Below are 19,519 nucleotides of genomic sequence, written 5' to 3'. Positions count from 1 at the left end.
CGCTTATCTGCGGAGAATTTCTCATTTTGTCACAGAGAAATATGAGCAGCGTGCAAGGTTACAACCTACCGCTGTACCTGTCGTCAAGGCGGTCGCTGCTTTACTTTGAAACGGTGCTGCTGCTTTCTAATTACTTACGAAAATTACTATAAGGAGCTCTGAGGATTTGATTTGTGATACAGCAAAGTTACTTCTAGTACGACTAGTAGTAATAAGGCCGTAGATGCCATAATGGCTAGAGTAATTACCTTGTACTCTGAAGGACCTCTAACCAAATCTCTGCTCAAATGGGTCCACAGTCCAAAGAGATGCTGTTCAGGTTCCCCCACAGTGTGTGAGTGACAGCGAGAGTGTGTTCCACTGATGTATGGATGAGTGACCCAGTGTAAGTAGTGTATCTAGCAGTGTAAGTCACTGTGGTGAATAAGGTGTGTGGGCTGGTAACACTACATAGAGTTCACTGGAAGTCGCTTTGGAGAAAAGCATCAAATAAGTAAATGTACATAACATTTACATTTATTAATTTTTCCCATAGTTTTTGCCATAGTGAATTATAATATTAAGCCACTTGCAGATATTACATATACGGGCCACTTGTACTGTATCAGTTCAGTTTAAGTACCTTGGTTACTCTTGCAGGAGGTGGAAATCGATCCTCGATCCATCAAGTACTACAAAACAGTTCTAGCAACTGCACCATCTGCTGCCCCCCTTTAGAGTGTCTGTTTGTAACTAACCAACTGGCGCACGCAAAAGGTTCAGGACGTGACTTCTCCTTGCTCACAGTCACCGTCCTTGTTGTTGTGACTTGTGATAATGGAAGCCTGTCTATCTCTAGGTCATATTCTTTGGTTCATAAGTGTGGTTACTGAAGAGCCACCGGAGGCTGAAGTGGAGGCAGGGGGCTTGTTCTTCACAGCTGCAAGATAAAGCACTGTGTAATAGGGTTACTGAGCATGCCTAGCATACAATATTAATGACACAGGCCATCTTCTAAGCAGACAAAACATACATACATACATACATATATATATATGTAAACACACACACACACAATAATAATAATAATAAAAATATATATAAAGGATAGGTACAATAGGAGCAATATCAGAACCATGAATACGGTTGAAATATTTATGGGTCAAAATCTGTCTTATTTTTCGGTGTTGGGAACGTGCTGCAGTAAAAACATCTCAGCCAAAACTGCATGTTCTTCCTTGTGTCAGGAGAAGCATTCAGAGAAAAAAAAAAAAAACTATTCCAAGCGCTTAATGTGTGACAGCAAAAAAATGAGGCCAGAATAATGACATCCTTAATGGGAACAAACAACATTTCTCACATGGTAAACATCCGCAGACATCGCAGTTACTTAGCGGCTTATTTAATGAATTAATCATTTTCTATATAAAACAGGCATTTGATAAATATGTCCATTTCCAACTTATTTTGTCAAGGCTCAGTGGATAATATGATAAAGGGTTACTGTTTTGTTTGGGTGCTTTATCCTAGTCCTCATATGCACTTTTGAGGTTGCTACTGCTAATTAATCAAAGCTAAAAAATTGTTTACAAAACCTTTTTAAGCCTTCTTTCACTCTCTCCGTCGGGACTTTTTGCAGGTAATATAGGCCCTAGTCCTTTGCAGGCATCCATTGATAAAAACCATGAGAACACTGCAGCTGATAAAACAGGAAGCCAATAATAGTAACACATGCTGAGCCAGAGGTTAAAGAGAGCAAACTGTCATATACTATTAAAAAATCCTCATCCATCCCTTAATAACCACTCTTAACACATTAGATAATTTACTTTTTAGGTTTTTCTAAATGAAAAGCATTTTACGAAGAGCAATAATAATTGTGGGAGGGTCATTTGATTGAGTGAGGTTAAAACAGCGAAGCTGCATAACTATCCACCGCTCAATCTTTGGAGACATCATGTGAAGATCGTATTGTCTTTAAAATATGGAGGTGCTTGAAACTGTTGGAGGAAACAAAGAAGATGACCGCAAACCCTTGTGGTCTCAGTTCCAACAACAATGGACGCACCCCTTTCAATGATAAGGACAGAAGTTTCTGGAAGAACTCTATATATGTCGGCATTAACTCAACGGCACTTTCACTCACTCACTCAAGCTGCTGTGGAAGATGCAACAGGAAAGGGAGGGAGTAAAAGGGCATTTTTAGCAGTTGCTTTAGGAGTTCTGGATGGCAGAATGACTGAAGATGCCCAAACTCCCAGAGGAGTTCCTCTGGCAGAACAGGAAGAAAAAGTTGCAGAGGCCAAAGATCAAGAACAACCGGATGGGAGGACGTCCTTGGCTACTGTCTTATCACCCATTTCACAGGCTGCCTTAATCCAGGTTGAGCTGCAGTCGGTGCACTTTTAACCTACTTCTCATCAGACAAGTCGAAGTCCAACAAGACTGTTCAAGGACTTGATTCGATATGCATCGTTTCAACTGGGATTGGACCTGACAACCCTCTGGCACAAAGTCCAGTTACCCCACTGACATTATCTTCAGCGTCATGTGCCTCTTTCCTGTTTGGAGTATCGATTCTTACTGACACAAGTGAGGCCTTGGGAACTGAAGCTGGATTTAAATCTCCAAGTAAATTTGCCGTAAGGACTTACATCTGTCTTTTCCACGTGTAGCTATAAATATTTTATATCTCCGTTTAGATCTTTCCATCTTTATTTAAAAGGCACAGGAAGCTGCCCCCTCCTGCTGAAAAATAAAATCCCTTTTGAACAAAAGATATTTTTTTCTTTCTTTTCCCCCTGCTTGTTGCCATTTTGCCTGGATCCCACTTTGAATTCCGACAGCTCTGGCTGAAATAAGAGACAGGCTTCAGAGACTCGAACAAAATGTCTACGACAGGAACACTGCGGAAAGTCTGATAATTCAAGGCAAAACTGTGGGGAAATGTCACGGAGGACCTGGGAGGAATACAAATGACAGAATTCGAAGACTAAGGTAGATTAGGATCAGAGCCCCTTTTGGCTGCGGGCGTACGGAACGGCGGCATTAGTACAGCAACACTTGAAGCAGCCAGGATGTGCACAGTCATAGTGTGGCGTCATGTCAACGTGGTTTATTTCTTACCGGCGCCACGGTCACCGTCGTCCTTCGAGTCCGGACATCATGCAGTAAATTGCAAACAGTGTACGCTCCAGTGACCGCCGGATTCACATGACCGGTTGAGTGTAATGAATGAAGCAGCGGGCCCTGTGATCCTAGCTAAAAAAATATTTCAAACAGCATTTAAATGAACGTCCCCCTTGATTCACTTTGGAAATTGTGACAAAAACACTGAATACGCAGTTGTTTCACAGTTACAATATCCTGACAAGCTATGTTTGTATCTTGTTCGTGGTTTTGTGTGATGCTAGCGGCCTAGCTCCCTGCGGTGCCTAGTTATGCTGTATTAGCATCCTAGTTAGCGGCAGTGCCTCATCACAAAAAACTACATCGGGGAGTTCATTGACACACATGCCAGCAGTCCCCACATCAACATCTACTTCTGCTTACTATGTTGCTTACCATGACTCCCCAACACATACAGTACATCTGTTAAAACTAAAGAAGCACCTAGTTGCCTTCGCTCCCCTATCAAATCTAATCTAATTAAATTTGTAGATTGTCAGAAATACTGATTTCTTCGATGTTACAAATTTCAGCACAATAAGTTTCCTCTACTCTAATGGACAGACCCATAAACAAATATATGATAGAGATATAACATACTGTATATGGATTTCATCTGTTGGTGAAATTAACCTTTGGTTTTAGCCAAATTGTGTGTTGCTCTGAGGAAAACAGCTGCTGAATGAATACATTTAAATGTAAACTTGAACATGTGTGTTTTACTTGAGTCACCTGGTTAACTGTGAGTGATATTATACTCATTTTATCCTGATGTTGTATTGATGTTAAACCGTGATATGATTTGAATTGCCATCCGACCCATAAGCTACCGTTGATCACATTGTTTTTGCTGTTTCATGCTCATGGCTCTTACCCCCCCTCATTTTTCAACAGTGAACTGTCCCATGAATGAAATCTTGACCGACTCCACGGGTGTGATCCTAAGCCAGACCCAGGGAAGCGGTTTCCCGCATTTTGAGACTTGCTCGTGGGTTGTTAAGGCCGAACCGGGATATAACGTCTCCCTCACCGTGGAACACTTCCAAACCAGTCGGCAGTTTGACGAGCTGGAGATCTTTGACGGTAAGAGACTTGTGTGTTCTACAAATGGTGTGATTGTGAAGAGAGTCTGATTGTGTTGCACTGAGAAAACACCTCATCCGGATACAAAGTCTATAACGAATTACAGAACGATTCCTATGTTGTGTCAAGAAAAAAAGTGTTTCTTTTGTATTTTATGATAATGCTGGAATATGGGCTTTCAACAAAATAGTTTACCTGCTCGCTGTGATGAAAAAAACCTTCAGGAAGACCTTCTCTTTCACCTGAGTATGGGCTCCGCTCTTGGGACAAGCGGGAAATGTAACTTGAACATCCGGCAGGTAAAAGAGAGGTCAAGTAGCAGGGCAGGATCACTGACCTGCTACTTGACCTCTCTTTAACCTGCCACATGTTCAGGGGATTGTGAGTTTTAGGTTTGGGGTCAAGAGGTCAAACACTCTCTGTTGTTTGACCTTACTGCATGGAGTTGCTGTGATGTGATTCTTCTGGAATCAGGGTGAAATGTGGTTGACATGCGTGAAAGAATGCTTTAAACATTGCAAGGAATACCAAATCAGGACCTTCTACCCTTTCTGCCATTAATGCATTCAGGTTAATAAGACACATATTCTGATGATAAAACAAAATATAGCCTTTATTTATAAATAATCGTCTTAATTTTCTGACCTGCTTTTGTGTCCAGAACATGCAAATTTACTTTAATATGAGGTTTCCTATGTAGTTCACAATGAAAGTGCAACCACCCATTTATTCTCCAAGCTCTTATGGCTTCTGCTCTGTGATTTTTAAACTTCACTTGTAGATAGTGTGCTGTTTAAAAAAGTCACTGTGATGACAGGACTAATTGACTAATTGTTGGGTACGGCAGTACAGGGATGTTATACCCCAAGTAAACAAGTGGTTGAATGCATGGTACTGGTTTGGGTAAAAATTACATTGAACTAATTCAATAGTGTAATGCATAGTAGGCAATTTTTTTTTTTTTTTTTAACGGATGCTCCCCAGACAAACCCATATACCTGTATGTGAGCATCCAAATGTTGCACAATGGGCATGAACGCCCATACTCGGAAATACCTTGTATCACAATTTTTGTTTAAGAAAGCAGCTTACAATGTGAGGTTTCTGCACTCCACTATTTACAATAATTTACCCATTTATATAGCAGAGTAACTTTTACTGTATGAATTCACCATAAGTTTTTTAATTCTTCATATCGAGAGTATTACTACAAGAGGTGGGGTTTGATCCCAGGTCATCCATTTGTTAGACAACAACATTAATTATTTTGCTACCTGCTGTCCACAGCCATCATTTTGGAAATGCACATAATACAAAAGACAGGAGACCCTCATAAAGCTAATATGCATATTTTCAGCTCTCACAGTCAACCAACCATTGAATATTTGTTCAGTTCAGGAGTCGTCTGTTTTCGTGACTCCATTGTTAGTTTGCTGACTAGGAGGTACCGATATTAAAATTATGGTTGGTTCGCGTGTGACCCTGACCCCCATTTCTCTTTTCTTCAGGTCCCTCCAGACAGAGTCCGCTCCTCCTCACGTTGAGCGGCAACTACTCATCTCCCTTCACTGTCACCAGTACCTCCAATAAGGTGTACCTGCACTGGTCCTCAGATCATGCGTCCAGCCACAAGGGTTTCCGGATCCGCTACACAGGTGTGCCGTGGGACCTAGCATCCTTGGGGGCTGATGGGGAGTGGGGGTTGTTTCCTGAACTTTTCCCACACTGGTGAATTAGAACCATGAACACATGCAGTACTAATCTCCTGACTTATCATGAAACTGTAAACATATCCGGTTTTCCATATGCTGCTTCCTGGCAGCAGTCTTCTGGCATGACAAATCTCCTTTCCTGACATTTACCGGTGTCTTTACTTCCCTCGGCCAGCTGTTCCGGCAGTTTTTTGCTTTTTATAATTATTTTTTGTGAATGACGTATCAGCCTGGCGACATCCACGTGGAGGATGGCCTCTCAGTATGGGCTCTGCTTCATATAAACACCTTGGTGGGAGAGACAGATGGCAGAATACAGTTGAAGTTTTTTCTTTTCTTTATCAGTCCATCGTCTATCTGCCTTGAATGTGATCCGTCTCCGACTGTAGCAACGAAATTGCCTCTTCCCATGCAAGTGTGTAGTATCAATGCTTCCCTCTGAATACACACACACACACACACACACACACACACATTTTCAGAACCGCTCATCCCAGACAGGGTTGCGGGGAACCGGAGCCTACCCGGCAACACAGGGCGTAAGGCCAGAGGGGGAGGGGACACACCCAGCACGGGATGCCAGTCCGCCGCAAGGCACCCCAAGCAGGACTCGAACCCCAGACCCACTGGAGAGCAGGACCCGGTCCAACCCACCGCGCCACCGCGCCCCCTCCCTCTGAATATTTTATATATATTTATACCTACTTTGATATAAATGTGAATATATTGTTATGTGTTTGGTGAACCGTTGCACTTTCATGACGTCAGACGTTCTCTTCCTTTTTCTTCCCCTTGAAATGAAAAGAAACCCCCCGCTTTTATGACTCCATTCCTTTTGAATGTTGATGTGTAAAACTTGAGGTAAATTTTCACCATATGACAGACTTTGAATAACAGGGATGCTTTCATGGTGTTTAATTAAAAAAAAAAAAAGTTGTTCTCCCCACCTTGGATTAACTAATGCAATAGGGTATGACAATATGAGTGATACATGGGCCTGGGGGTTGGGGGGGCTACAGGGACTGACAGATGTATGCTTTCCAGCACAGCTGAAATCAGTTTGTCCAGAAACAATGCATATTTATCAAAAAAAACATGTAACATGCTTTTTTAAAACATGCCTTATATGGAGCTGCTTCCCATCAACTCTGTAGCTTTACAGTTGTTTTTCTTACACTGTTATTTTTTATCATTTTCTGTCAAAAGCATAACTATTCAAATTGCAGTGTTATTTACCCTGACATTATTTACCAAGTGAAATTACTGTTCCGAGATTGTAAACTAAACTCACACCGGTTTACCCATTTATATGGATGGGTACCTTTTATTGCATCAGTTCAAGAACGTTGAGCAAAGGTACTGCAACTGGAGTGGGGATTTGAACTCAGCTCTTTTCATTGCAAGGCGATGGCTTTAGCATGCATGCTGCCCATTATTATTATCCTTGAATATGTAAAATTAGGGGGTGCGGTGGCGCAGTGGGTTGGACCGCAGTCCTGCTGTCCAGTGGGTCTGGGGTTCAAGTCCCGCTTGGGGTACCTTGCGACGGACTGGCGTCCCGTCCTGGGTGTGTCCCCTCCCCCCTCCGGCCTTACGCCCTGTGTTGCCGGGTAGGCTCCGGTTCCCCGTGACCCTGTAAGGGACAAGCGGTTCTGATAATGTGTGTGTGTGTGTATGTAAAATTAGAAATTTTGATTGTTCCTACCCAATCAGAACTGCTGCTTGTTTGTCCCACACTGACCATACATATAATGTCGCAAAGAAGAATCCCTTGAAGCACACATCGAAAGAGCAGGACACGTGGACAAATAACGTCCACTTTTATGATTCCTTAGGTAGGGCAGGGTGAGGTGTTCCGTCATCAGACCAGTTCAATCACATACAAGTCAAATATCAAAGATGCGGTGGTGTCTCTGTAGTCCAGTTCGAAGAAGTCAGTGACCTCCGCTGTTCGAGGTCAATGAAAGAAGTCAAATTCAGCATTGAAGAACAGCTTTTCCTGAATAAACAAAAGGGAACAATTCAAATTGACCTGGGGACCGAATTAGCTATTTCCTGCTCTGAAATCCATTCCACATTTTTTAACTGTTCACACAGTTTTATTTAACTTTGAATGTGGTAAATAACTTCCACAATTGTTCTGTTATTTAACATTTCTCAAGCTACCATGATGGATGAAGAGTTGAAAGATTTTTTTTGTTTTTTTTTTTTTTTGGTGAGCTTCTGCCTCAACAGTGCAATTTGTTTGAGAGCTCAACAACTCGTAAAACCAGGCACACATCAAACCGTTATACAAGTGTAACTTTTTTTATTGCAACGATCTTATCTTATTGTCTGTAGGGTGCTAAAGACTTCTGCTGAGACGGGGGATCGCCACAGTCCATGATGCTAGCAGAATTAGCATTTTTATTGAGACGTAGCACATTTGTTCTTATCGAAACGTAATGCTTGGGAAGCAATTCTTTCCACTTCCAGTTCCAATCTTATCTCTTTCCTGCTCAATTACACATCATTCCATCAAATCCAGTACTACTTCCATGTTTAACTATAATCTGAGCCATATAGCGCGATACCCTGACCAATTTAATACCATACTGAGAGCTTTTAAAGCTTGAACCAGCTACAGCTTGTGACATCTTGTGTCCTTTTCTCTTTTCTCAACTCCACTATTTTAAGTATAGCTAGGAGAAAGCAAGCTTTTTATGAAGCAGAACAAATATTTTTTAAATGAGTGAAATCAGGATAAGGAGGCATATTCTATCTATTTTGAAGGAAAAGGCAACAATGAAGTGTTTTAATCTTGCAGCCTCATACTGCAGCCCCCCAAACCCTCCAGCTAATGGTTCGGTCCACAGCCTGACGGGCACGAAACTGGGGAGCACCCTTCGCTTCAGCTGTGACACGGGCTTTCGCCTCATTGGCCAGAGCAGCGCCACCTGCAGCCGCACCCCTCAAGGCCTGTACCAGTGGAACGCTCCCATACCCCTTTGCCAAGGTAAACGCAGCCTCTACAGGTGTCTTCTATTGCAAAGGCTGAGTTGGCAGGGCATGCTGGTGGAAGTGTGGTGGGTAGAGCAATTTCAGGAAAATATTGCCCGTAGGAGGAGCCCACCTAACACTTGTTGTAATTCATCACATTTACCGTCTTTCTGCTACATCCCCACCTCCCTTAAGTTTTTATAACGTGCTCATTTTAAAAATGTTGCCTCCACGAGCGAGCGTCTGTTAAGTGATACGTTTCCCCAGCGCATTTAGCGTTTTGCCCATTGAGCCATTTCAGTTTGTGCTCATGTGTTCCTTATTTGCTGCATTTAGTCGGCCGCCTCTTCCTCCAAATTGCTCAGAATAGATGGCACAGCAGCTGTACCGGTGGGAGAGATTCAGCATTGCGCCAGAGAGCTTAGGAGAGTGAGGCTTTGAAACAGAAGAGTGGTATTTGAACATAGCCATTTCTGAGCCTACCATTAGGTGTACATTACTTATTCGCCATCATGTTATGTATCAGGGGTACTTCTGTTTGTTTTTCTTGTAGTTGTTTTTGTGTGTGCAGTAGTTTTTCTGAACCATAGCTGTTCTCAATCGTGATTTTTCATTTAGTCTTCTACATTGTGTTTGTTGACCCACACAGTTTCATGGTATCACATTGCAACTTTGAAACAGTCACAGCATGTTCTGATCTATCCTTTCATTGGTTTAGCTGTTTTTTTTACCCTCTTATTTCTCAACTTCTTGCCCTGATTTTCCTATCCAGTGGTGTCATGTGGGGTGCCGGCATCCCCCATCAATGGCAGCGTGACAGCACGTGATTACACAGTAGGTTCCAGAGCGCTCTACCATTGCAACCCCGGCTACCAGCTGTCCAGCCCCTATGCTGTGTCAATCATTTGTCAGGAGTCTGGAAGGTGGAGCCCAGTAGATGCCCCACCCCGCTGCACACGTAAGCTCCTCCCACTCCAGTCACTTTACCATCGTTTTACATTTCCTCCTTACTGCAGTAAAGCTGTACTCAGAAGTAATGTTACCACTGTAGTGTATTAAAAGTAATAATAAAGCAAAGCATCTGAAAAGTAGGATGTACAAGTAGGATCTGGACAACAGTAGGATCATTGGCGTAAGAATGAGGATGCACATGAGGCCAACTGGCTATAATTAAGTATTGTGGTCTGCAAAGGAATTTGGTTGTGCTTGAGAAAATATTATAGTGTTGAGAAGATAACTACCAGAATTATGGAGCTTTTACAGCAAAAATATCCTCTATTTTGACCTCTGACCCTTTTTCATTTCAGCCGTGACATGTCCTGACATTGGTCACACAGCAGTGGAACACGGCAGATGGAGACTGATCTATGGGACCCAAAATCAGTATGATGCCATCATGATGCTCATCTGTGATCCTGGGTACTACTACAGGGGTCAGCGGGTCATCCGCTGTCAGGCCAACGGAACCTGGGATTACCCAGAGCCTCGTCCTCTCTGTAACAGTAAGCATTACATTTCAGATCGATCTTCATACCTTTTATGAATTTCTGAAGAAGAAAAAGGACATACTGTGCACACGTACGTAAAAAAGTAAAAAAACATCAGTCATTAATTGAAACAAGCATAGAGGAGACAGCATCCCTGGAAGGATGTCTGAAGATGATTTTTTTGTTATCTTTAGCAAGGGAATCCCCACTCTTCAAAATGACTGATACCACAATGTTTTCCTACATCTAAAAAAAAAAAAAAAAAAAAAATCACAAAAACTATCTGTGAAACAACAGCTGAAATCCACAAATATGTAACTCCACTCCTTCCTTAGCTGTCAGAAATAGCCTTAGCCTTCACATTAATAGTGGTGAAATTAGTTTTTTTGTAAAACTTTGTTATTATCTATATATTCATTTATCAGACATTTTTTTCAAGGTGACTTGAAATGTAAGGCTTACTACTTAGCTGCAATCAGTTATCTAGCCATTTAAATTGCAGGGAAGTTTTTACATATCAGGCAGGGTAAGTAGTTTGATCAATGGTGAGCAGGATTTGAACCTGTGTGCTTCAAAAGTAAAGGATGAAAAAGGGATGGTAATTCATCTTGTCACCCCCCCCCCCCATTTGCTGTTCACAGTCATCTCCTGCATGGACCTGGGCACCCCTCCCAATGGGAACAAGATCGGAACGTTGACCGTGTACGGAGCCACGGCCATCTTCTCTTGCAATACAGGATACACGCTGGTGGGCTCGCGAGTTCGAGAGTGCATGTCTAACGGGTTGTGGAGCGGAACCCAGGTCCAATGCCTTGGTACGTGAGGACAGAATGCGCCCGTTGGCATCAGCATCTGCAGGAGGTAGCTGTATTTGTCTTAATTAGCGGGCGCGCATATGTATATGTGTGTGTTCATGCAGCCGGCCACTGCGGCACTCCTGAGTCCATTGTGAACGGGCAGATCGTCGGGGAGAACTACAACTACCGAGGCAGCGTGGTTTACCAGTGTAACCCAGGCTTCCGGCTCATCGGTGTGTCCGTACGCATCTGCGAGCAGGACCACCACTGGTCTGGAAGGCCCCCCGTGTGTGTCCGTGAGTCTAGCTTAACCTCATCGCTTTACACTCCATAGTATTTTACACAGCTGGTTGTTTACCGAAAAGAAGGGATCTGAACCTGTAATCTTCCAGTCGCACATCCTGTTCCGTAAGCATTGTTTAACGCACCTCATTTATATTACGTGTTGTGCGCTTTATATATTAAAACGTTTATTTGTTCATGAACTCGGCTGGTAACTTTTGTCTGTTGAGTTGGCAGCTGTTGCAAATGTGTGCAGCTGTTTTTTCTGTGTCTTCTCCAGCCATCACCTGCGGCCACCCAGGAAACCCAGGCAACGGCGTCACGCAGGGCACGCAGTTCAACCTCAACGACATCGTGCGCTTCACGTGCAACACGGGCTACGTGCTGCAAGGCGCTGTCAACGCTCAGTGCCAGGCCAACAGCCAGTGGAGTAATCCACTGCCCGTCTGCAAAGGTAGGTCTTGAGTTTTTGTGTGTGTGTGTGTGTCTGCTTGTGGGTGTGTGTTTTTGTTGTCTTACACCTTGAGAGGACATTTTTGAAGAACGTGTCCCCACCAGGAAATGAAACCCATCAAATCAGGCATTGCATGGGTGTCACCACAAAATTAACAGCTTTTTTAAAGTGTAAAACTACATAGTTTGATATACAGTTTCATATATTTTACAGCTGACATGGAGTTAAGAATAATTTAGCAGCAGCAGGTGGAGTAGTGATTAAAGTTATTGCTTTGAATTCGAAGGATCCTGGTTTGAATCCCACCTCCTACCATGATACCCTTGATCAAAGTTCTGGACCTCTCAGACCCTGAACTAACAGAGTAAAAATTACCCTGCTCTACGGTTAAGCAATTGAAGGTATTGTTTGTTCATGGGACAGCTGGTAGCATAGTGGACAGAGCTGCCGTCTCGTCCAGCGACAAGGTAAAATTCTGTTCTTCTGCTAGATAAGGTTCAGGCTGCTAGTTTAGCTGTTGAGGAAATCTAGTGTAAAGCGAATTAAGAGTGTGGTAAACCCTGGTAAACACCGTATCGCCCGTCTCACGACAAAGCAGTTTCATCGAACACAAATCAGCTCCGTGATTACAGAGGAGATCGCGGTCTGTTCAAGCTACACACACCACTCACACTCCCGCTGCGACTGCTGGCAAACTTCACATACAAGGAGGGAAGCAAAGTAAACAAACTTCGTTTTGTTTATTCACTAAAGTAGATTGCTCTTCACAGCCTATGGTCGATTGAAGGTTCTTTATAGGTACGGTCCGATTTTTCTCAAGCTCTTTTAAGCCCCGCCCACCACAAGGTCAATAGCAGTCTGTCGAGGCCCAGAGTGGTATTTTCATTTATTTCTTTATTTCTCTTGAGACCGAGCAAAAAAATACTGTACCTTGTGAAAACAACCTTGGTAAAGAAGGTGCCACACACTCACAGACCATGGAAATTTTTCTGCGTCGCTCATATTTGCTCCAGGTGTTTGGTGCGGCGCCGAAGTGGGACGGTAAATTTTTCTCATTTCGTAAACGTTGTCAAGAGAACGGGTTAGCAGAGGATCGAAGGCGCAAACAGGCGATGTAGCCTCTCTTGCAAGAACGGTGATATTTTTGCTTCTGCTCTTCTATTAATTACAATATAAGATTAATTTTAAATTACATGTATGTTTACCCTCTCGGAGGAGGTTTAATACCTTCGTAATTTCCAACTTGCTTTGCCTCCCGCCTCCCACCTCTGCCACTAGATCATTAAAGCCTCTTTATAGAAATCAAGAGAACAACAGAGGGATAGCTAATACCGGCGAAGAATGAGATCTTAAACGCTAACGCTGAGGCTGCATCAATAATGCAGGAGGCCTCTGCGCATTCTTTCTAATCAGTGGCAATTTGTGTCAGAGCGCTGCAGCACACGCTTGAAAATGTCCCCCAACTGTGCCAGTAACTGAATTGCAGCCCTTTACACACACACACGCACACACACACACTGAAAAGAACCTTTATAAAACACAGCAGAATGTCAGTGGTTCCTTTGCGGGGTTGAGCCTGGCTGGTATCCAGCAGAAGGCGACCAGGTCCATCTCGCCATCTCACCGCGAGGAAGATGGATTGCCTTGCCCCCAACCCCACCGCACCTCCGGTGAAGTCGCCAGAGTCCTGTGGTCGTCCTACCTTGCAGAGGGCCACCTGCAGACAGGGTGTTCTTTGATTACTCTGGATGTCGTAAATGATCACTAATACATTAAGTGTCGGAGAGGTGATTTAGTCGTGCCGCTCGCTCCCGGAGGCCCCTATCGGCACAAGATATTTGTGCCCGCGGTGCACATCCTGCCCTCCGCTGAGGCAGGTATAGCATATCAACCGTCACGTGAGGTTGTTGGTTGCTGCTTTCTGATTTAGAAGACCCTTGCAGTTGGACTCATGCTGTAACCTGTGACTCCCTCTCACATATGCAAACACTTCTCACACTTTGCGTCGTTTCGCTGAACTGGTTATTTCAGTGCTTAGCTAAAAAAAAAAATAAGAGCATTTAAAATTTACACCAGTACTTAAACCATTAGGGGTTTTTGGCACACCAGGGTAATAACCTTACAGCTAAGCTTAATACACTGTACTCTCGATTACCTGGCTTAATGGGGGGAAGGGGTGCGAGGATAACTGAAAAACAAAAAAATTCTATATGTATACTTTATTGTGCGTTAATGGAAAAACTCTGAAATGTATTCACTATTCACTGTAGTACTTATTGTTTGCATAAAAAATCTGATGTTTTGTTGAAAAAAAGCTCAACACTATTACAGCTAAACAGCTCAAGAATCACAAACACATACAGGGCGCTATGCATTTTTTGCTAGTTCTACACGTTAGTGCACAAACCATCCCAATGGCTGTATTTGGGTTTATGCACGCACTTGGAGTACGGACATATAATCGCGCACGGATAATCGAGCGTACGCTGTGCTTCTTGTTTCCTTAGTTTTGGTCACTATGTTACCTGTTGAACCGGAGCGCACTTGTCACAGTGATGGGCTCGGCTAACCCTTTCCTCCGTGGGAAGATGGGGACTGTTTACCGTGGACTGCTGGAGCCTCACGTTCCTTGCCATCTGCTGCACATTCCTGACGGGTGCTGCCTTCAGACAGAGACATTATGGGGGCAGACAGCACTTCCCGTGGCACCGCCCCGCCCCACACCCCCGTCCCCATTTGGCAGCCTTTCTACTCGGAAGAAGGGCGACCCTCCACCAGAAAAGAACCATCTGTCTGCCCAGTTCCGATTTTCATCATCTTGACAATAAAATACAAATAGCCAGAGTCCCTTGCCGAGGAGGAATGCTGCGGATGGATTATTGATAACATCTGTCATGAATTTTAATGGCTGCTGCTCCGGCGGGACTGGTTCCTAATGCGCATCCCGATTTGAGGTTTGGGCTGTTTTTGTCCCAGATTGACTGGGAGACGACATGCGCTTGGTGTCGGGGCTTGGCTCGGGGATTGACCAGGTCCAAACACACTGTTAATTCTTGCCCCCGTTCTCCAAAGCTGTCTGTAGGTTTTAAACTAAGCACCTGCCACTCTCCTCACCACTTAAATCTTCGCTGGGGCAGCAGGTGGAAAAGTGGTTAAACCTGCTGCCTTGAGATCCAAAGGTTGCAGGTCTGAATCCCACCAGCTTCTGAAGTGTCCTTGAGCAAGGTTCCCTAAATTGCTCCAGTGAAAGTTTCCCACACACACACACACACACACACACATTGTCTGAACCGCTTGTCCCATATGGGATCGTGGGCAGCCGGAGCCTAACCCGGCAACACAGGAGGAAAGGCTGGAGGGGGAGGGGAAACACCCAGGACGGAACGCCAGTCCGTCACAAGGCACCCCAAGCGGAACTCAAACCCCAGACTCACCGGAGAACAGGACCCAGTCCAACCCACTGCACTACCGTGTCCCCCATGGAAGTTACCCTGATGGTTTAATAATTGTATGTTGCATAATGTTGTACGTCACTTCAGAGAAGTGTATTCATTCAGCATCTGCTGAACGACTGGACGTAAGTGTCCTCTTTTCACATCAGTCAGGTCTAGGACCTTGTATTTAGACCCACATTGCATTGTGACTGGTGCCAAACTCTTTTTTTTTTTTTTTTATAACAAAGTCTGAAAGTTTTTTTTAAAACATAACCCCCTCCTTTCACACTGTTGTGTTTGACAATTTGGCTGTCAGGTCAGTTCACAGTTTGCTTCTTTTACTCCAAGTGTAGAAACAGAGTCCTTGACAGGCCCGTCTGACACAGCTGGAGGGAAGACAGGCATCATAAGTGGGTAAAGTCAAGTGTTGTCAGGGAGAGGGAATACTTGTCCCAATTTCGAACCACGACACCCTTTTCGGATAAATGTAAATGAAAAAAAAAAGAAAGAAAAAAACTCTTAAAAATAAACATCTACAGGGAAACGTTTTGAAAAGGAGTTCCTGTGAAACATGGTTCCTGTTTGGAAACCTAACCTAGTTCTTTGTGAGAGAAAAATATGAATTTTTTAATAAAGTAGTGAAAACAAAAAAGTTATTTTTTTCTTGAAGCAAATTCATAAAGGTCCTATCTGCAGTACAGTGTCTCCTTATAATGAATACCATTTCATTCAAGCTTTGAGGAACATGCAGTGCTCCAACAATATTTCCACCCAAATTTAGAAATTGATACACAATATTTTCGGGAATCCATGCAGGGCAAAGGCCCTCCTCAGGGGTAGAACAGCAGAGTTCCCTGAGGTCAGCACAACCTCCAGGCAACTTGCAAAAGATGAATCCACATCGTCAACATGTATTAACCCAGTGTGGACTTTTGGACCTCTATCACGTGCCTGCAAGTTATAATGCGAACCACTGTAACAGGTATTGTTGTTTGAAGTGGTGACTCTGCTGTCTGGAGCAGATGTTCCAGAAGTGGTCATATTTTTACTATCAAATTCAAGTTCTTTGTAGCTTGCGATTTTTTCAGTTATTTTTACTTAGTGGCAGCATAGTGGTGCAGCAGGTAGTGCTGGTGCCTCATAGCACATGGACTGCAGTCGGACGTGGGTTCAGTTGTGGCTCAGCCTGTGTGGAGTTTGCCTGTTCTCCACATGTTCTTGTGGGTTTCTTCCTGGTGCTCTGGTTTTCTTCCTCAATCCAAAGATGTGTTTGAGGTGAATTGTTGCCTCTAACTAGCCTGTAGAGTGTGGGTATGTGAGCGAATGAGTGTGTTCGATTGCCGTATAATTGACTAGTATTCCATCAAGGGTGTATCCTGCCTCACAAAGTGTGCTCCCAGGATAGGAGCTGGATCACTGGATCCTACACTGGAGAAGCAGTTATTGATAATGAATGGAGATTTATTTTATCTCAGCGCTCTTTGTCAGCTCATCCCTAACATGCACGACTTGTAAGGCGTATTTTTCAAAAATTTCTTTTTGTTTTTTTGGAAGCAAAGGGCAACCATATATGTTGTTAAAGTTCTGTGTCATAAAGCCCCTTTTTTCTACCCCTTCCTCCAAACCCGCCAGTTGTGAACTGCACCGACCCTGGACATGTTGAGAACAGCATTCGGCAGGTGCTACCCAGTGGCCCGCACCGCTTCAGCTTCCAGACCACTGTGTCGTACAGCTGCAACCCAGGCTACTACCTGCTGGGCACAGGGGTGTTGGCATGCCAGGGTGATGGGACGTGGGACCGTTCTCTTCCCAAGTGCCTCCGTGAGTCCCCCCATTCTCCTTATCCTCTGTCTCAACCGTTTCCACCTTCAGAGTCTTATTTGGGAGAGCCACTGAACCTGGAACAGCTGTGAGGTCCCTTGGACTCTGCCATGTGCTCACAGCCCTCCGTTCCCTTTTCTCTTGCTCTCAGTGGTGCTGTGCGACCGGCCTAGCATGCCCCCTTATGCCCAGATCTCGGGAGACCGCCGTACCGTTGGCTCCGTCATCCGCTTCAGCTGCATCGGCCAGCGTTCCATCGTAGGCAACACCACGCGGATGTGCCAGCTGGATGGCCACTGGAGCGGCTCACTGCCGCACTGCTCCGGTAAGCTCTCCTGCTTCAGCTCTTTTTGTTTACACCATGTAGACCTGCTTCTCTAGTTTTTCTGGCCATTTTGTGTCTAACTCGAGGGTGCAGCCACAGGGTTTTTCCTTCTTGAGATTTTGCTGCTTGCCCTGCCACATACCGTGAAGACCTTTGGATTCCACTACAGTCGAGATAACTAAGACCAAGGAATGTGGCACTCAAACCGACAAGGGATCTTGTAGGTGAGACCCTGCAGCTTAGAGACCACAATGGTCCACGGAGAGGATCTTTATGCTACCAAACCACTGAGGTTCCCAATGGGGAATGCAACTGAGTTTATGAAGCTGTCTTTAGTGACTCAAAGATTTGAAATGGTCATACCCTGGTTAGACACCCCTGCCTGAAACACTAATCCACAATCAATTTCCACAAGCTGGGCTCTAATCCACAGAGCTCCTCCTTAGTATGAAGGAAGCTGATAATGAAACTGTCTTGAAAAATCAATACAATACAACAACTTATAAAACACAGGTGGCTGCTGCTTAAGATACGCCTTCCATCGCTGGCTCTCGCTAATCATCTCCAGTCATTCGGTGCTCAGTGCCCTCCCACACTGTGGCTTAAGGTGGCGTTGCCACTGTAGTGACTCCCGCAGCCTTCGGGACTGTTCTGTGAACTCTCTGCAAAACTCTCCATACTGCAAAACCCCTCTGACAGGTTAATGTTACAGTTCCCAACAGTCGTGTTCAGCTGCCTTCAAAAGCGCCGAGCTATGGAGGACAGTTAAAACCCTTCCTTTATTGCTCCGCTTTTCTGATAAACCCTGGTAAACACAGTTTAAGTAGCACCTCGCTATTCTCTGTGACGACCCACTGCGGTAGATGTACACAGGGCTTAAGTGTATCGTTGAAAAGATGTTAAATGTGTTTAGAGAACACCGTGGTCTGCAAAAAAATAAATTAAAAAAGGAGTAAAAATGGACAAAAGGATGTAGAGATTATTTGAGAATGTGAGCACAAAAGAGCTGAATTAAAATGAGACCTTCACTTTGAGGTATTAGTTCAGGGAGCTAATGGAAATCTTTAATCCTTCGTATGCTCTTATCCAGTGTCAATCACTCTTCTCCTCCACCTCATACCTACCTCGTCTCCTCCTCCATGTCTCCTCTCTGTTTCATCTATCTCTGCAGTCTTCTTCTTCCTCTTACGTTACTTCCATCATGCCTTTGTCTTCATCATCTATTTCCTGGTCTTCTATTTTAATGGGAAAGGAAGAGTACCCTTTGGACTCACTTTGTTGGGGTAATCCACTTTACCAGTGTGGCTTCTTCATTCAAATGTGGTAGCCCTCTTCTTGTCTTTGGTGTCACCTGACTTTGCTGTAAGAAAGTCCTTGCTCTGGCAGGTGAGTCGGCGGGTGTGTGTGGTGACCCCGGTGTACCAGTCCATGGGATCCGGCTGGGGGAGGAGTTCTCCATTGGCAGCGTGGTGCGCTTCAGCTGCGAGCCTGGCTACGCCCTGAAGGGCTCTCCGGAGAGGACCTGTTTGGCCAATGGGACTTGGACAGGCATCCAGCCTGAGTGCCATGGTAAGATATCCAAACATGCTGGAGGGGTTGTTCGGTATGAGAGTTCAGAGTGGTGGTGCACAATCTTGATGCTAATAACTGGCAGGAAGGTGCCATAGATCTGGAATGTTGCACATTCTCAGTGTTTTGGGTCTACGTTTTCTGTGCTGAGACATTAATATAACATAGAGCCTTAATGTAAGAGCTTCTTATGTATTTATTTGTCTCCTGCCACCAGTACCAGACTCCGACTCCAACTCTATCGGTGACTCAGATTTTCTCCTTCATTTCCTCTTTCCCAAAGGCTACTGCATGCCACCATTCCTCAGTTTGTCATCCTCTCCTCTCATGTCAATCCTCCAGGCAGTGGTTTGCAGTCTCTCTTGTGGAAAAGGGTAGGGGGAGGTGGGGAGGGTGACAGACTGTCACTGCGCTGTCACCTGGGGTGTG

At 44.4% G+C, this 19,519-nt stretch overlaps 1 protein-coding gene across 2 annotated transcripts in view; it reads left to right on the top strand.

Annotated features, from left to right (window-relative positions):
- csmd2 (CUB and Sushi multiple domains 2) overlaps window positions 1-19,519 on the top strand; it is a 246,732-nt gene that overhangs the window by 208,267 nt on the left and 18,946 nt on the right. For both annotated transcript variants that reach the window (XM_029248162.1, XM_029248161.1), the window contains exons 47-57: window positions 4,042-4,230; window positions 5,739-5,885; window positions 8,749-8,937; window positions 9,694-9,879; window positions 10,229-10,423; window positions 11,050-11,223; window positions 11,328-11,501; window positions 11,768-11,941; window positions 17,008-17,196; window positions 17,348-17,521; window positions 18,908-19,090. In XM_029248162.1, the coding sequence (XP_029103995.1) occupies window positions 4,042-4,230; window positions 5,739-5,885; window positions 8,749-8,937; window positions 9,694-9,879; window positions 10,229-10,423; window positions 11,050-11,223; window positions 11,328-11,501; window positions 11,768-11,941; window positions 17,008-17,196; window positions 17,348-17,521; window positions 18,908-19,090 (1,974 nt within the window). The remainder of the gene's footprint in view (window positions 1-4,041; window positions 4,231-5,738; window positions 5,886-8,748; window positions 8,938-9,693; window positions 9,880-10,228; window positions 10,424-11,049; window positions 11,224-11,327; window positions 11,502-11,767; window positions 11,942-17,007; window positions 17,197-17,347; window positions 17,522-18,907; window positions 19,091-19,519) is intronic.

Source organism: Scleropages formosus, chromosome 23 (genome assembly GCF_900964775.1).
Source record: "Scleropages formosus chromosome 23, fSclFor1.1, whole genome shotgun sequence".
Lineage (NCBI taxonomy): Eukaryota > Metazoa > Chordata > Actinopteri > Osteoglossiformes > Osteoglossidae > Scleropages > Scleropages formosus.
The sequence above is the reverse complement of the archived record's forward strand: the minus strand, read 5'-3'. Positions and strand labels throughout refer to the sequence as shown.